The sequence below is a fragment of the Cygnus olor genome, chromosome 5 (assembly GCF_009769625.2).
Source record: "Cygnus olor isolate bCygOlo1 chromosome 5, bCygOlo1.pri.v2, whole genome shotgun sequence".
Taxonomy (NCBI): domain Eukaryota; kingdom Metazoa; phylum Chordata; class Aves; order Anseriformes; family Anatidae; genus Cygnus; species Cygnus olor.
The window spans coordinates 64,151,056-64,170,536 of NC_049173.1; the positions used below are offsets into that span (position 1 = coordinate 64,151,056).

Here is a 19,481-nt window from a genome sequence, read left to right on the forward strand (position 1 = left end):
GTGTCTTTTTGTAAAGTGACCCAAGAGATGAATAGCTTGATTTATATGAAATTCTGTTATTGAACTAAATGTATATGTGAGCTAAAGATTCAGGGCAACAATGTATTTGCAGAAGATTACAGATGGAAGATTTGCCCTTCAACCTTAACATCAATCACCCCTCACACAGTGCTGAAGAAGTCAACTATTGTTCTTTCCAAAATCAGTTTTACCCTATATTTTATTCTTCTGAAAAATTAACTAGTGACAAATCCTGTGTTGGCCCAGTCTTCATCATACAAAGGAAGAGATTTACTTTATGCAAAGACCCCAACAATAATCTTTCAGGCCTATACTTTATAAAAGAAAGATAAAAGTTCAACTAATATCAAATTGAAAGACATAAGAAAATCCGTTGAATAATGTTTGTTCTAGTATTTTATATAGTACTTTATTAAAAATGACAACATACACTCATTAGGAAAACAGTGCAATGGAAACAGATAATTGAAGTCAAACTGGGGAAGTTATCAGAAAATAGGTGCTTTATTCTCAGAAACATTGCATTTGGCTGATGCAAGCTTTTACTGAAGACTTCTAGTTCATATATATAACCTATTCAGATTAGTTCAATTAACGTTTTTTGAACCACCATCATACCATTCAAGGTCTGCTTCATGACAGAGAGTAATTAAACTGAACTACTTAACCGATAACAACTGAACTGATAATTTAACAACTGAACTGATAAGCATTCATACCCTGAGATTTTTGATTCAATCATCTTACTGATTCTTCTAGAAAGGTAAGTATTTCTAAATAAAATTACATATACAGAAAACCTAATTGAATCAGCTCACCTGTAGGATGTGTGTTTTGAGATTTGAAGAGGCCAACAACACCTTTTCCATGAAAGCCCCCTGACCTAAGTAGAAGAGTACTGTTTTTCGTATTTTTCCAACACACAACTGGTAGGCGATTGTGACGGTAACAGCGAGCAATTCTTTGCAGACTGCTGTCTTGAACTGACTGAGGTACTACCAGAAGTCCAGGATAACTGTATTGACAAAAAGGTGAAAAATTTGAGCAACAATTAAATGTGCTCTCAAAATTTTAAACGACAAAAAGTCCTAAAACTATACGCAGAGTATATATCTTTATGAAAATACATGCTAACTGGTACTACTGTTTTTTATTCCACAACTCTCCTGTTTTAGTCCAATCCTTTAAAATACATTTATTTGTAAAGAAAACTGCATTTTTTAAACAACTTAAAATAGGAAAAAATCGTAAGACTGTCACTTTCAGTGTCCTTCCATCTAAGGTTATGTTATATTTGGTAATAATTCTCTTCCCAGTGGATCTCTTACCCATCACTATAATGAAGCCATAGTTTTGAGAATGACAGAAAACAGAATTGTGAGGCATGCACATGATACAGTAGTTTTGTTTTGACACTTGTATATAGAATATAAGAATGGAAATGAAAGAATGTTTAGATTGCCTAGGGTATCAGAACTAAAACAATAATTTTTGGTCATAACTGGTTTATGTCAAAATGTATTTTATAACCATATTCCTTGGAACAGTGTATTTGAAAATTAAATTTTGTGTACTTTTTAGAACACTACAATACATTGAGAGATTAGGAACTTTACTAATACAATAGATGTAAAAACAGAGAACAAGATGGTATTTGTGTTTCTGTTAGAAAAAAAGGGATTCAAGCAAGGAGAAAGATTATTTTCTATTTCTTTAAAAAAATATTCAATTTAAGTGCCAATTTCATATGTTAAGAAGAAACTAACACAATGAGCTGGGAAATGTTAATGCTTACCGAACAATTTTGTTCCTATAGAATATACGCTGCTCTTGTAAATTCAGTACTTTGACATTTAATGAACTACCCTCATACAAAAAGAATGTACATACCATTTATGTTCTGGTTCTTAGAACACAATAGTCAAACTAATATGGCATTAGGTAAGTATTTCTATCCAGTGATTTGTAATCTACTGAGACATCAATTATCTTTACCAAAGAAACTAATTATATTAAAAACTGATAGATTTTTGAGAGGGAAGAGTTGTTTACATAATGCCCAGAGCACAGCCAAAATGTGCAGACTTAAATGCTTTTATTTGCATTGTATTTAATGGGGATTGAACAAAACCACAGTTATTAATCTGTTATTCTATGTATGCAAGAAAATAGAAAGGATCTACTATTTTCTTGTGCCCTTCTTCCATGAAGCGCTGGCAATTTCATTATCCATAATGAAAGCAATGACTAGCCAAAACTGGCTTTAGAGAATGCAGATGCTCTCCTGATACAACTTATGCAGATATGCTTTCTATTATAAAGAATTTTTGTGGGTAGTGGTAGCAAATTACACTTTCACAACCAAAAAAGGGAGTTAGTAACATTCATGCATTAATGTACAGCATGTGACTTTCAATACATGACAAAGTTTAAAGCAGTATAGATACCTTCATGAATTCAATTTTAAAACATATTTTTGATTTGAAGAAAGTAGTTAAATTACTTGTTTTGATGCTTTTTTTTTTTTTTTTTTTTTAAGGAACAGAGTATGTGCTACATAAACTACATAATACTACATAAATAATTTCCAGTACCAACACAAACCATCAAGGCAGACTGAGTTCTACCATCTAGCTTGATCACTAAATTAGCTGGAAAATAGCCTCTTAATTTCAGTGTAGCAAATCTTCAGTGTAGAAAGCCAAGAGAAAAACTACATCAGAAGGCAATTCACAGTATCTAGGTTAGTCTCCTCTGAAAGCACCAAGGACACTCTCTTTCCATAGGCAATGAAAAGAATCTAGAAATAAAGACTTGTCTGACAGCTTCTGGGGAGGCTCTGAAAGCTCACTTCTGGCTACTATCGCTGGCAGTCTTCCAAATCTGATGACTACATACACAACCACCATGTGACAGAAGAGGAATCTCTAAGAGTGGAATACAAATAGCTTCAAGGCCACTGGTTGAACACAGTTAGTACAGACAAAAAAGAAGTCAGAATAAGTTGTTTAAATGAATATGAAATGTGGAATACGTTATGTCATTTTTATTTTCAAATACTTGACTGAGTTGGTAAACTCACCTCCTGCAAAGTGAATACATCCTGTTCAATGCAGTTATTCTTAAGTATTCTGGTTTTGATCGAGAAGTGTTACTACTGATGGTCCCTAGTCCCAAACGTTGATAGTCTCTGAAACAGGCTCTTTCTACTAATTGCTCCATTGTTGACTTCTCTGAAGCTTTTAGGGTACCACTTGTGTGCAGCTCACTGTCATCTGAAACTAACATCAAAAATCTTTGAGTTTGCTATTGCAAAAGCCAGCAATTACAGAAAAAAACAGTGTTACTTTCTGAACTAATTATTAGTTTGTCTTATTGTCAGTGATCAATTACAGACACTAACAAATAGACGCTATAGTTTGCAGAAATTATAAGCAACAAAATAATACTCCAGTCAGGAAACTTAAGTATATCCCAAAGTTACCTACTGTTGTAGTGGTTGGCATGGCTGACACCTCTCTTTTGCTAAAATTCCAGAAAAACTTCTCTCATACATTTATTTGAACTGAACTGAAGGCAGGCATTCTTTCTATTAACAGTGTATTTATGCAAGCATGTTAAACTCACAACTGCTATACAAAGATATACATCAGAAAGAATAATCAAAAATGAGCACATAAATTCATTAAACATGCAAGATAAAATGGATCTCGTAAATTCTTTAAAACCGTCTTCAAAAGATGTAAAAATCTTTCTAAAGCTTGGTTCAAATTAAAAATGTTTCTGTGTCATAATTTCACAGCAGATAAGTGTTGGCTTCTTAATGCTTCAGTTTCAGTGTCAAACAGCAGCTTTCTTCAGCTATACAAATCAGTTGCACTTTCCAAACCAAAAGAAACTTTAACCATGAAAGATAAAAACCATGTCACAAGTTCAAACTACACAGAAATTCAAGTCAAGCAGGGTCTTTGTACAAAACCTGCCACCTGCCTGTTTTCAACACTTCAACTATTTCCAAATATGTCTGAAAGCAGATTTACTGTTCACTGTATGTATCAGTTACTTGCTACCACTTTATCTCAAGCATTAAAGCATGTGCATATGAGGGGAAATATTTCTTCATGAATTAGGCAAAACAAAGTATATAAAGATTTAAATTTAAAACAGTACTTTATAAAATTGGAAATTAAAATTACATTTAAAACCTAAAATTATGATACGATTAGAAGTTTACTGGCAGCAGACAACATTCAGAATCTACAGCAGTAGAACCTAGATACATCTTTTATTTATCTTAGCATAAAAGCTACATAAATAATTTTTTTGCCCCAATGATGCATCATACAAAAATAACTATTTTCTATTTGACCTAAATAAGGAAGAGTTTAGTGCTACAGATATCTCCTCTTTTTCCTATATTTTCATATTTGTCCTAGTAAGAAAGAAGTCACAAAACATTTACAATTATAAAGTGCACTAAGAGAAACAAAGTAAAGGAGTTTTAGAAATCATTTTATTTTGGGGAACACAGAAGCTTGGTATTTAACAATTTTAAATGCTATAACTGACTTAGATAACATGAGGGTGCATTTCTTGATTTTTTTTTTCCTAAATGCATTTTTCTCTCATGAAAGCAGGTATATTGGTGATCAGAATGTGCAAAATATCTTCCTGAATGTGTAAAAAAGCTAAAGATTATAGGAGCTCATATCAGTGTCTTTAACCTGAAGAGGGAGAGGAAGATACATTTTACTATCTCAAGTTCAAAATGCATTTTTTTTTCATTTGATTTTGAAAATAAGAGGAATAAATCCTCTGTTTTACTGTTCTTGAGATATGACTGCTTGTAAAAGCACTTTTTACAGAAGGTCTCCCGTTTCATTGAACACACCACTATGATCACCTATAGTACGATGAGATTCTAAACTCTCCAAAAAATAAAATTTAGGAGGAAATGTAGGGAAGAAAAGTTCCAGGTGTTCATTAGCAACAGATTGTAACTAGAGTACTGTGCCCAATTCTGAAAATCAAGAGAAGTTATGTGTGGACCAGTTCAAGAGGACCGAGAGAAGAGCAATGAAGATAATCAGAACTCTGTCAAGACTGATGCATAGGACTGAAAAGAACTACAGATATTTAATATCCAGAAAAGAACAGAGAAAGGAAGTATTACAATAGTCCATAAATACATTAAACAGTGCAATCCAAATGAAGGGAGTCATCTCTTCTACATGTACATAGTAACAGAATAAGAAATGAAGGATTTAAATTGTGGCAAGTAAATGTTTAGCCCTGAGCATCACAAAGTTGCTTGTTATTCTCCAGCATTAAGGATGGTTAAAGTATTAGTACAAATTGTCTAGAGTTGTGAAAAATTAATCTTTGAAAGCTAAGAAAAAGTTAGATAAACATGTATGAGGAACATATTAGGTATGTTGATCCTGCTTTGCGGCAGAGATGGAGTAGATGATCAAAGCTCCTTCCAACACTATCTTTAATGGTTCTTTCTGTAAGACAATGCATCACCTGCTGCAGATAGTGCCCATTTGCTCCCATTTGCTTCATTGTTGTTATAGCTACATAGTTTCCTATACTTCAGTTTCTGAGACTTGCAAACAAACAGTAATTCACAGCAAGCAATATGAAACAAATTTCAGTGATTAAACGGCAAATTTTCTACAGCTATTTGTACTCTGTCTGAAGCAAGGAGTACTACAGTTGTCAGCTGAGGTGTCAGTGCTGTTGTCAGCTGAGGTGTCAGTGCAGTGTGAACAGAAAAGCAAGCTGTCAGACTTTAATCACCTCACACATACCCAGTCACAACATCTGGAAAGCAGCAGGTAGGAAGCCTCACAATTTATATTTTTCTAAGTTTGTCAGGGGAGGAAAAAATCACTGTCATTAATCTTTATGTAACACCTGTACTCAAGAATGTAGTTGTTTTGTACATATGCAATGCAACAACTCTTATGATTTCTTCATTGCAAAGAGAAGTGTGAATACACAGGCTTAATTATGTTTGGTGTCTCTGAGTGAAGGACACAAAATCACACCCAGAACAGGCAATGACTGCACAATTCCTTTTGACCTGAAGATTCTGCAACATTAGAACACATACTAACTCAGCACTTAAGGAAGAAGCTGGAAATCCAGTTAAGAATGTAAATTTTCAGCAGTATACGGACATTCCATATTTCGTAACCTTTTCTTTGTGCATTTTTTTCCCACCATATTTATCTGGAATGGAAGAAGAGAATTATTTTTTTTTCTTTCCTGGAATGGCTTTTTTTCTCTTTTTGAGAGAACAGATCAAGTGCGTTCTCATACTCTGACTTCAGAAAACTTTTATTTATCTGCATGTAAGTCACTTAAGTCACCTTGCTGACTAAATATTCAAAAGGCAAATTTGGCTTGTTTGATGTTTTGAAGAAATTATTAGTGTTTCATAAACACTTCATTATCAGAAATGCCTTTTTTTTTAAATAAAAAAAAAAGAAAGAATGGTATGACAAAACAATACCTGTTTATGTACAGGAGAATCTGGTTCCCTCTAGTGGTTAATTATAAATTAGCACTGGTCCAGATAAGGATATACTGACAGCAGCACATGGTAGGAAAAGAAGTGTTTGGAAGAAAGTCAAACTCCACACCATCACATGAACTATACAAAGAGTCCAAATCACCTTCTACCTTCTGTCTCCAAACCCTTTCAACGGAAGTTTGGAAAAACGGTATTGTCAGTAATAATGACTTCTGCTGCCTTCAGAAATCATTTGTCACTTCACAAATACAAAATTTGCCTATAGTATTGGCTGTTTCTTGAATCTCACCAAATACTGCTTTCTCACTATAGAATAATTGCTGATGTCAGGCTTTCTAAAGATACTATATGAAGATAGCTTGATAATTAATATAAATAATAAATTTATTATACTTTACTACTTTTGCCCTGTATGTCTGGTCATCACAAACAAAAACACTTTAAAAATGTACGTGTTTGCAACCTTTCTTTCTCCTGTCTAGGAAGACTTCACAATTTCTTCTTCTAGGTAAGACTTATCAACAAAAATTGATAATACTTTATTATTACCAGAGACATCATCATCTTCGTTCCAGCCTGGACGATTCCCTCTTTCTTCCACTATTGTGCTTGTCTTCTTCTTTAATAAATACTGGCGACCAATTGTCATCTTCCCAGCACGTTTTGCTCCTTTCACAATACTTTTTGAGAAGGTACTATAAATTCATAGCAATAAAAATATTACAAAAGATGGATATAATTCTCCACAATAGCACATACAGATTTTTAGGATGAACGGGCTTACCCATATAAAAAACATTTTGTATTTTCTCATTTAATAACAAAACCATGACCACCAGAAATATGACTTCCTATATTAATTTTTAAATGCCAATTTTATTACTTGGAGAGTAATTTTACCTATTATATATATAGCATAATGAATAGGCAGCCATAATCTTTCTTTCTATTTGTACTTTGCTAGCAATGTAACAAATCTATGAAGAAGGCAGAATGAAGGCAGGAAAGACAGATATTACCTTAAAGTTTAAGATTCCTTAAATTCCTTAAAGTTTTAAGATTCCATGACTACCTTGGAATTCTGCTTCCCCATGTCAACAATGCAATAATCAAGAAAGAATCACTGAAACTACCACTCTGAAATGGCATAAGAATCCATCTGGTCTAGTAAAAACTAATGTGCAACATAAGATTCAAAAGGGGACCCAAAGCCGAAACACTAGATTAAAGTAACACTAGATTAAAGAAACACTAGATTAAAGTACAAGGACAACTGAACAGACTATACTAAAGAGTAAAATGAATTCTAGCCTACATTAGGTTACTAACCTAAAATGTAATACAGAAGAAATCTGTTTCTATGTTGGCATAGTTCGCATAGCTGAAAATGTTATTTATATTGTGCGTGTTTCAAAATGTAATGAGATACTTGTTCAAATTTACTGCAGCAAGAATAAACAGTATGTTCTTATATACACATTTATTTCGTATCAATCTACCTTGTTTTCAGTAAAGATAAAAAGACAGAGAATAGAAATCAGTTATTTTGGTTTCTTGAGAACTGATTAAATGATCTGGAGATCTGAAAATCTGTCTGACTGTTTGAACTATTTGACTAGTAGTAAACAAAAAGAGAGTGACAGAAGAAGAATGACTATACCGGAATGAAGTGTTCTTTTCTTTTTGCTTTGGTAAAATTATCTGTGGTGCTGTTTGCCCAGCTGCAAATGCAAAAGTGCTGAAGATAGATTGAGGATAGCGGAACTTCATTAGCTGTTTCTTAAATATTTCCACCACTTCAGGACTTACTTCTTCATCAAATGCTACTTTAATTAACTGCATATAAAGACAGGACATGTTAGAAACTAAAAAAAAAAAAACAAACCTATGATAAAATAAATTAAAAGATCCTAATATATATTACATATATAATATAATATTATATATTAATAAAACCCACATACTTAGGCAGTACTATGCCCATCAGAAAATACAAATATATATACGTATATCCTATTGATTTGAGGGATATCATACAGCTCATTCTTTTTTTTTGTTGTTGTTTACTTTTTGCATTTTTGTTGTAACTAATACTAAGGTATTTTCACTGTGAAGCATCTGGAATTCTCATAATACCAACACAGAAATATTTTAAGTGGTTGTGCTGGTGCTATGATGTCTACAACAGTTAAGGTGCTAGCCACATGGGATAGCTCAGGTTGGAAATATTCTGTCAGCTCTACTATATATCAGAAAGTAAAGTTGGTAATGTACTCTCATCAAATCAACAAATTCAGCATTCATGTCACAAGCATTAAACTTCCATTATTTAGTGATCCTAATTTTTGCCTCACCTTCCAAAGTCTAGAAAACTGCTAATAATAAAGCGTAATAGTGAAATCTGATCCTTGGAAAGGAACTAACCTCCTGCTATTCAACACTGATCCATTCAGCCCGTTAGAAATGTTTTTTAAAAACTTCTCATTTATTTATTATTTGTTATTATTTTTCTTTAAATTACACTCCATCATCCTCAGATAAAAGTATGATAGTCAAATCTTCAGAGAAAAAGAATTAAAAAAACTAAGGCAGAGATAAAATAGGGAATCCATAAAAGGGCTCAAAGAACTTTAAGAATGTGCAAAAAGCAAACAAAGAAATATCCTAGAGCTTTATCTTTGATTGCATACCTATATACGTTTTGAAGTTTGCTTGTCATCTTGAAGGTGGATTTCATTTTTTTATTTCACTTGTTTTGTAATTACTTTCCAAAAGATTAATAACTCTGTTGTTCTATGATCTCCTTGAAAGAATTTTTAGAAGCTATACTGATACAAAGTTTTAAAGATATTAAATAGCATAACTACAGCCAAAACACTCTGAACATCCTAATTAATAAACAAAGATGGGGGTTGGGTCGCTGCTATCTTATACTGTATCAAACACTAGCTGTTACAAAGGGAACAGAAAGAAAACTGTTTTCATTTTCATAACCTAATACAGCACTATGCTAAACAAAAGCAGATATGATGTTTGACCAGAATCCAGCACTAAAAACACCGAGCTAGGTCTGCATTTAGCACATCACTGAAGTATGCTAATTATCCTGGTAAAATATTTCTGGAAAAAAAAGTTTTCATGAAGTCCTCTCAAAAGTCCATAGGACTTTTTTTTTTTTTGGTTGTTTTACTTATTTGTATTCCTAATCTTATCCTTTTGACTGGGATATTTAAGGATGATCAGTTAAATAATGTCCACTTTGTAAGCAACTACTAAAATGTTGATAATCTATTTTATTTTCAGATATTAAAGAGTTATTGTTCTCAATGAAAGTTTATTTCTGCAGTCAGCCACCCCAGCAGAGTATTTCTTGTCTTAAGCACTGAAGTCTACTTTCAGTCTGTGATATAAATTCTTTGTCTTCAACTTCCCATCTCCTAGGATTTAACCACAGATTAGATTACCACCAATAAGGAACATTTGGAGGCTTCAGAGAAGTTATGATTCCCAATTCTTTGAAGTCCATCTTTGTCAATTGGCACTAAATGCCTCTGCTGAACACACTGAAATAGCCCTTGACTGGATCCAAAATAGAAAGGTGAGAAAAGCAGAGAGGAAACATGAAAACAGTAATGCTGTGAGTATCAGCTGGGCCAAAAAAAAGCGAGAGTTTCTATGAGAGGAGTCCACATTCTGTATTGACTTGACAGGGCAGGAAACTGAGCTCTTCCCAAGTATCAGGACAAACTGCTGCTCAAAAGTATTCTGAGCTTTCTGTGTCACGTAAGTTTTACAAAATTTCCTTTACCTGAAAGGTAGCTGAAGTGATCTGCAGTCCTTCTTGCATACTCTGCTGCAACTGGTTGTTGTATAGTGATCTTCTTCTCCTTTGTAACAGATGCAATAGGAAAGCTCCGGATCACCGCCTGCTCTCCCACTGAGGACCACAGAATGTTGTTTATAGATACTTGTTAGATTACAGAATCAGTTCTGTTTTGGTCACACTGTACTTTGAACAGATAGGAATGACCAAGTACAAAGCAATAGGAAAAATAACAGTACAGAATTAATTTCAGGCAAAAGACCTGAAAAGTTGAAAATTCAAATATTATCCATAATCTGATTTTTTTTTTTCTGCTTAATTTAGCATAGTTGGAAAAATATTCTCCTTCTGAGTCTTCCTACATATTGGAAATGCACCCCTACAATCTAGGTTGGAAGGGGGTGAAGAAACAGCTTCAAACTTACTCCATTTTTGTATTGCATTATGCACCTTATAAACAATGAACGTTGTATCCTAATTTCTTTACATATGACTGTGAACTTTCCAAAATAAACTTGTACTTCTGAAAAGACAATTTAATTTAATGGCAAGTGTCAAAATATAAAAATCTATCATTCAGAAGAGCAATTTCCATTACATATTAAAAGCAATAGTTAATTTATTAACAATCATTGAAAGGAGAATACTAACTTATGAATGTTTTTCATTTTACACAATTCCAACATCTGAAAAAAATGATTTATTGGAAAGCTAGGAGTAGTGGAAACCACAGATATATATGAGCATCAATATAGGAAAAATATGTAAGAGCACAGTATATTCGTTGCCTCATTTGAAGAAATCCAGTTAAGTTAAATACAAAATCAAGATCATCATTGTCAAAGCTAGTGATGAAAACCTATAATAAAAGATTATTCCAATGTGATCAACATGAAAAATTATACTTAGAGGTATATGCATTTTGATGCTGATGCTTGAATAGATAGATAGGCCAACTCAAAGTCTTGCCTATCTGAAGTACTACAGCTATCATTGTTCATTTTTCTTACCCAGCTGATCATGAGGAGTGCCTTTGAATATAATTCTGTAGGTGGTAAGGAACAAAGCTCCTTCAGCAGGGAGGATGTGAGGACCTCCAAGCAGTCCTCCTGTAGCTTCCTCTCTGCCATCAGGATCCAGTAGCACACGGAGTCCTTCACAAACAAATTCTTCTCCTGGCAGTAAAGCTGGTCGTAGAATTTTGGGCTGATGCAAATAAATTAGCGTAAGTGTAATAGGGATACCAGTGTTATAGCTCAGCCTAGTTACATTTGGCATAAAAAAGATTCAAAACAAAATTGTTATGAGACTGATTCCACAGAAAGGAGATGGGGTTTGGACTCAACTAAGAGAAATGGGTCTCAAAAAACAGAGGGTATGCAACAGCTTGTTTATGATCAGAAGTCTGGCTCTTCTAGTTTTGTAAGTTCATGTTTCAGGAGACCAAAGCCAAGCGCTATTTATCACTGGTGGAAAATTTCTAACAATGTTTTGATGTTTCCTCCTAACATTATGAGGGGAAAAAAATGACTGAATTGCATGATTCTAATACTTGTAAGGAATACAAACATGTTTCATAATACTTGCCTTCTGTATTGGTGGAAGCCTTCTACTCTCACGATGGACAGCCTCCAGGGTCTCTATGTGCATTGCTACAATGCCTGGAAATCAGTAATACCATAAATGAAGTCTGGCATAATATGAGAGAGAAAGTTGCAATCTAATTAGAACTCTGATATTCTGAAATTCTCAAATTTAATCATCAAGGAAATAGTTAGTTGAAATTCAACAGCAATTACACTCTTTAAAGGAAATCTGATCTTCTATCCCCACTGAAATTAACTGAAAGGAAAATGTGCATTTCTCTCATTAGAAAAGAAGAAAAATGAAAGACTACAAATGCTATTTTTTGTCACAATTCTTACCTGGTATCATGCAGTGAAGACCCTTGATGTGATCCTGTGTAACCCCGCTCTCTGTGCAAACCTTGTCAATAAATCTGGTGATGAAGCGTACAACTGCATTTGGCCACATCATTGTTCTCAGAGTCCTCAAACCCACTTTCAGTGTCATAACTCTCTGCAACACTGCCTGCAATACTTTGGAGATAAATAGAAGATATTTCAAGTGTGGAAAAAATAAGCCGGTGAAACACGCGTGATACCTGCCTAGACACATAAAAGCTGTATCTTTTTCTAGTAAAAATACATAAACCACTTGCTGAAAACATATGCTCCTACCACGATTACACTGTATTCCCAGTATCATTAACGGTTTCAGAATTGCATGACGACATAGAACATTTCTCCATGAATTCAGTAGTGAAGACCAGCCCGCAAGAGAAAAAAACAGATCAGTTGCTTGGAAATAATCTCTACGTCTTCTCAAAAAGTTCACTACATTATTTACAACCCATGTTAAATACAGAAGAATTAATTAAATGAATATTATAATTGCAGAGTAAAGTATTTAAAAACAGAAAAAGACTATAAAAAAGTATTTTGTGCTTCAGGTATAAAATACAATCAAGTCAGTGGGAGATGTATTTCAAACATCTGAAAAGGCTTCCCAAAACAACATGAAAAAACATTCATACATTGTAATATATGCTGCAACTCATCTACTGAACATATCTCAATGACTGAGTTTAGAGGTGCTTAGTAGACAGTGGAGTTCATACACATAACCTACTTGCTTGATGTCAGTGTCCTCATATAGTGTCTACAATTTTATCATATGAGAATTTTGACTGGTCATAGCTAATAATGAAGACAATAAATAGAGAGGGAGGAAGGCTTGCTATGAAATCTCCTGGATTTGTGTGCTAGGGAAAGGAACTGTCTTTATGCTCCTCCTGCCCCCTTAGTAATCTAACATTTGTCCAAGTGGTATAGCCTTCTTGCTTTTTCTGACCTCAGTAACTTTCTTCCTTGAAGCTGTAGCAGCACAGAAATTGTAATTTTAAGGATATTTATATATATATATACTTTCTTGGAAAAAACAAACAAACCCCTTCATGAACATAAACTCAAATTATAGGAAAACTAACAGAGTAAACAGTAATTTTTGGGCTGCTGTTTTCTTTCTCATTATACTCTAGTGTTTGTCTTCAATGTTTGCATTACTACATTAAAAAAATCTTACTGAAGCAATACAATTTTCATGTTCCTTTAAGTGGCAGCAAATTTGTCGATGTGATATTCCATCATTTAAGAGGAACCACGTTAGATTTCCACTCTCCTTAATTAACGATCTTGAAAATAAGAGAAGATACTGAAAAAACTGATGTTTAGATGAAGTTCTGAAAACTAGCAAGTTTTTGAAAGTAGTGTCCCAACATGACTGATTACCACTGAACTTGTGTACCCACCTGTTTGTGACAATACTATTACTTCCACTCTCCCAGTCACCAGTAGCTGATGCTCTCAATAACTTGTTCTTACTTGTATCCAGCGGTACTAGCAGGTAGACCATGAGGTTAGCAAAATGAATTGCCTGGCTGAAAACTGTACTTTCCTCATTCTGGACTAGTTCCTGCTGAGTTTGTTTATTAAGCGTTGGCCATAATCGCAACTGTTCAGCAGCCAGGTCCATTGCTGTCTTATCGTGGTCCAGACCTACAGAACTTTTCTCCTAAAAGACATATAAATACAAATAAACTATAACTCTAAAAACAACTTTAGTAAAAAAAGTTATTAAAATGTTTATTAAAATTATTTGATTGTTTGAATTATATAGTTATTTAAAAAATAAAAAGCAGATAGCTATGGTTAGTAGGGTTTAAGGAGAGTATGATTACAGCAACTCAGGATTGAAGTAGTTTACTGAAATACACAAGTAGCATTGCCTACTGTAGACAGGTCTAATTTAACATCATTTCTTTCTAGATCTTTTTTATGCTGCATAATCTTTTATGTTACTTCAGAGTGGTTTACTGATTTTAATATAGCTGCTTTCCTTAGCCTATCCGCTCAGCTCACATAGATCAAGCATAAATCAGATTGAGAAACACATGCAGCTGATTGCTTGATGCAGATGATATCTTCTAAATTCCTAGGATGTCCAGGTGAGGCAAGCTTTTATATAAATAGTTTCCAGACCAGCTGAAAACATTCAAGTCTTGCATGTTGGAGTCCAATTCTAAGCATTTGCTTGGATCAAAATTAGGAGATGACATGCAGCCAAATTATATTATAGCCTGAGGAAATCAGAATAAAGGAATCTGGAAGCTGATATGACTGACCTAACACCTGATGTTAATTATTAGAGGACTAAGTATCCTGTAAAACGTTTTCTTCATACTAAGTAAAGCTCAGCTATTTAGCATACAAACACATGTGACACTTTAAGTAGATGCCTTCTTCTAAGTTGTACGATTCTTTGATTTTTCCTTACACAGTGTCAGATTGAAAGGGGCTCCCAGTACACAACCACAGAGTCCTTTCTCTTTACTCCTGGTATGTCTGACATGCCTTTTCAATTCTTCATTCTAACTACATTCTGTAATCTCTCTCTTTATTTTACTTCTTCTCTTTACAGTGCTGTATGTCTTTGGGAAGCACATATTTTTCAGTCGCCTATTTGATAGCTCTAGTTTCATAAAAGAAGAGAGATTATAAATAGCTTTTTACTATGTGTATGTGCTCCTTAAAAATTCTAATTTTAGTATGCTGCAAGACTTCCCATTATACTTACATTTTTGCATTAGAGGCATACTTTCCCTCTTATTGAAAAGGTTTGTGTTCTGGAAGATCTGTCCAATTTTAATAACGCAAGCAATACCATTCAACAGAAACCCAGCCTAGGGCTTGGTAACAGTCTATTACAGGGACACTGGAACCAGCCTAGGGCTTGGTAACAGTCTATTACAGGGACACTGGAACTGCTGCTATCTTAAGCTGTTGATGTAACAGAACTCTTGCTAGTTGTCACATTATTATATGATAAGTTACTATTTTCAGGAAAAAATACACCTTAAAGGGTAGAAAAATGACACAAAAAGTGGTTTTACATAAAAATCATAAGGGCAACATCAAATTATAATGTTTTGCAGATAAGTCCAAATTTTTTGTTATTTTTATTGTTAATGAATACTGCCAAAGATCAGTAACTGAGTATCAGTGTGATTATTTTTTCCACCACTGTTAAGTGTGTAAGTGCCCTAAAAAAAGCTTTAAGTGAATGAACTGTGAAAATGCTCTTTCTGTACTTCTCTAAGCTGACCTCCTAAAGATATTTTTCTTCAGAAAATTAAGTGCAAACAACATTTTTACATTAAAGATGATATTCTAAAGCACAGTATTTATTTTCAGAAAAGTATATAGGTAAATGTTAAGGACATTTCTTCAATTGCAAAATTCTTCCTGACTGAGATTTTCAGGTATTTTTTCATAGGTTTAACTTGGACACTAACTAGTAGCACATCTTCATATGAACATAGATATGTATCAGTATATTTAACAGAGGAAAAATGAGAGAAAAACACAGAAAATTTGAGAAACCATAACTTAGAAGATAATTAAAATGTGAGTAAAAAATACTACCCTGATATTTAATACATTCTCCTACCTTTTGTCTCAATTGTACTGCATGGTTGTCTTCTTTGGCTGTAAGGTAGAGGGAACGAACTTGATTTTGCACATTGCCATAGAAGGTTGTTTCCCAAAACTGCTGGTTAGTCCAGATAGGATGGTCTTGTACACAGGTAGAGCAAACTGACTAACTCCAGGTGCTAATTTCTGAAAGCAAAAAAAGTACAAAACAGGCAAAATTCTCCGGTTATTTCATTTTTGTTCAAAGGCTGTGACTTGAATATTGAAAATTTTATCAAAGCAGTTGTACACAATTAAATATGCAATACATGCCTCTTTTGTAATGTAATATAGGAAAGAGAAATTATCTCTGGTTTTGTGCCCTTAAAGAAATTAATGTTGTATACAAGTCTAGTGCCAGTGCAAGGCATGGCTTTCTTGATTCACTATAGAAAAATGAGACTCCAGAGGGAGAATTCTGTGATGACAGTACAGAACAATGCTCTAATACAAAATATTTTCCTTGCCAACAAAATGTAATATTTTTAATATCCTACATCACAGAATTAAGTATTCCAAACAGAAGAAAATTCTCATTTCATTTAGAAGTCAGAACTACGGTATGAAATTTAAAATAACTGTACACGGCAACTGAGTCCTTCCAATAGGCTGCATTTGTTGCAGCAGGCACAAGATGAGATAAATTGTTCTCTTCACTGCCATCTAACTGCATTGTATTACCCACATCCAGCTCCTGAAAGAGGTACTCACTGAACGCATATGTTCCTGGAGGTCACAAGGGTCTGGATCCCTATGCTAAGTCTCAAACAAACAGTATCAACACTCATTACCAAAGCACTGTTTTTTTCAAGTAGGTCTATTTATTTAAGTGGCACTAGTCCTTCAGCAAGATGCTTAATATTCTTGATAACCACATACAGTGAAAATAAATTTATTTCAAGAACTCCAAATATGAAGCATCAAATCTTCTACCAGATGTTCTCACTTTCTGAAAAGTCCACAGAAACAATCGTGTTTTATACTGCATGTAGCAAAGAAGCACACAATCTAAATATCTACTTATTTCTACAGTAAAACCGAATGCGTTACCAGATGCCTCATTTAATATTTTTCATTGTCAGACTACTACCTATACCTGAAATACACACTATATCTAGAAGCAGAATTTTACCTTAATGATTATGTTCTAAAACATTTTACTCTAGAGCAAAAATACTACTTGATTGCATATTTACAATTCTACAATCATACACAACAGCCAGTACATATAATAATTCCTTAGTAAGAACTCAAGTGGAACACTAGAAAATTGTACTGAAAATTTTAAAGTCTGGTTTACAGATTTCTGGTTTTGCAATTCTTTGAACTGTGTTTTTCCACACTATGCTCTTCCAAGTACAACATGAACTGAAAGTCCTGATCATGTGCCACTTATTCATTCCCTATTGAAGACAAGTTCCTTTGAAATGGGTATGATTGAGGAAATATTGTAACACACTACTAAAATTTAGCCAATTGAAATATCTTCTTGCAATTAACCATCAAAAAGTGATAAATATAAATTTTATTTAATCATGCACAAATTTCATCAAAATTTCTTAGTAACCTTTTAAAATCCGAATATATGGAAGATGCAAATTACGTTAAAGGAGACTTTGTTTATTCATTATGGATCGAAACATAAGACAACTGGTTAGTTTAGGCTCCCAGGTTTCAGTTGTGATGAAGTTTATGGTAGCTCAGATGAATTGATAACTGATCATTTGATTACTGCACAGTAAGAGCTCCCATCTCTGATCTAGCTGTTAAATCACAGACCAGAACAGCTCACATAATCTCTTCCTGATCACAGAATGGCTGAGGTGGAAGGGACCTCTGGAGGTCATGTGTCCAACCTCCCTGCCTCAAGCTGGGCCACACAGAGCAGGTTGCCCAGCTCCCTGTCCAGATGGCTTTTGAAGAAAAAAGAAAAGAAAGAAATAAAATAAAGTTTAAACTCATAATCCTAGGTCCATATAACAGTGTTCCAGAAATAAAAATGAAGCAAATGATTTTCACATGGGGATGATGTGATAGAAAAGGCTGAGGGGCTTTTAGATGCTCTTCCTGTGCTCATAATTTACATTATTAATAGCCATGTACAAATCACAATTTTAAAGGATAGATTTATGTTCAAATATATTGACATAAATCTGTACTGACCAGTTAACTCCTAGGCAACATAAAAATAGCCCGTTTACAAAAGGATGAGGAAAATCCATCAAAATGCTAAACTATCATAATATTATCCTTCCTATCACCTACAGGTGCTAAAACAAATGGCAAAATCCAATAGTGGCTAGAGCACTGAATCAAAGTCAGGACTTGCAGTTCCAAGCTCAGCTCTGCCTTTTTGGGGGGGGCAAAACCACTTAGGATTCTCACCTTGTTTCAGTTAATTTGTGAAAAATAGAATTAGATATAGAAAAATAGAAATAGATATAGAAAAATAGAATAGAATAGAAACCTCAAGAAGCTCATGGTTGCTCCTATGCAGTCAAAATCCTTGGAGTAGAAGTTCTCTACAGTACAAATACAAGCATTCCATGAAGCTTCAAGTGTCTATATTCTCCGTCCTGAGAGTGGCTTAGCCTAGAATGGAAACTAATCTAATACATTGAATGGCCCCAATGTTTACTGTTGCAATGCAAAAGGAATTTGCACAGGATTTCTCTGATTAAGTAAAACAGTAGTTCAGTGTTTTTCCCTCAAGCAATACTACATATATAACATGGAATCTCACCTATCTTTCCATAAGACAGCTAAAGTATAATGATATTTATGCTCTTTTTCTCTGTCCTGATAATTAATTTCTGCCAGACAGGATGAATGTAGGAGTCAGCAAAAGAATTTCCTACTTATAAGGGAGGATTTAAGGGCTGACAGCTTAAAACACACACCAGTAGAAAATCATAAAAATACTTTTGAACAGATAAAGTCCTTCATCTAAAGCTGTCTGTATGATAGCCTAAATGACACTGAGGTGTAAGCTGTAATAAGTTCCAGAAAATGATGATCTTCTGCAAAGTTACACCGAGATCGTGCAATAGACTAAGAGCACTTAAAACAACAACAAAAAAAAAAATTCCCTCCAGCCCACATTACATATGAAAGAGACATCACCCATATCAAAAACATGATTACATTCTACAGTCTGGAAAACACAAGCTAGATTTGGGACTTGCTATGTGTGACTGTATGTAATTTCCCTGAAATCAGGAATGAAATTTGCATCGTTTCCACCTTACTGAGTGGCACAGGACAATACCTGCCTCAATTTTTTCTCTTTTTCCTGACACTGGATACTTCTGGTTCTGAAAATGATACTTACAGCTCAGTGAAAAATGTGTACCAACTCCCAGGACTCCCAGGCACACTGTGAGGTGCCCCAGCAGCTTCTCTATTACATTATGTTATTTATATTGCTTGTTTCTGGTAAAGAAAAGCATGCTTGGCACTGATCGCTCATCAGTCATTATCTGCGACACCACACAAGCTTAAAGAA

General features: G+C 34.1%; 1 protein-coding gene across 1 annotated transcript in view; it reads right to left on the minus strand.

Moving 5' to 3' along the window:
- Positions 1 to 19,481, minus strand: part of SBF2 (SET binding factor 2) — a 257,710-nt gene that overhangs the window by 42,553 nt on the left and 195,676 nt on the right. Inside the window, 13 exon segments of the mRNA XM_040559185.1 lie at positions 840 to 1,036; positions 3,104 to 3,302; positions 7,112 to 7,257; positions 8,223 to 8,398; positions 10,371 to 10,418; positions 10,420 to 10,499; positions 11,396 to 11,591; positions 11,973 to 12,046; positions 12,311 to 12,410; positions 12,412 to 12,484; positions 13,756 to 14,018; positions 15,954 to 16,093; positions 16,096 to 16,123. Coding sequence (XP_040415119.1) covers positions 840 to 1,036; positions 3,104 to 3,302; positions 7,112 to 7,257; positions 8,223 to 8,398; positions 10,371 to 10,418; positions 10,420 to 10,499; positions 11,396 to 11,591; positions 11,973 to 12,046; positions 12,311 to 12,410; positions 12,412 to 12,484; positions 13,756 to 14,018; positions 15,954 to 16,093; positions 16,096 to 16,123 — 1,720 coding nt within the window.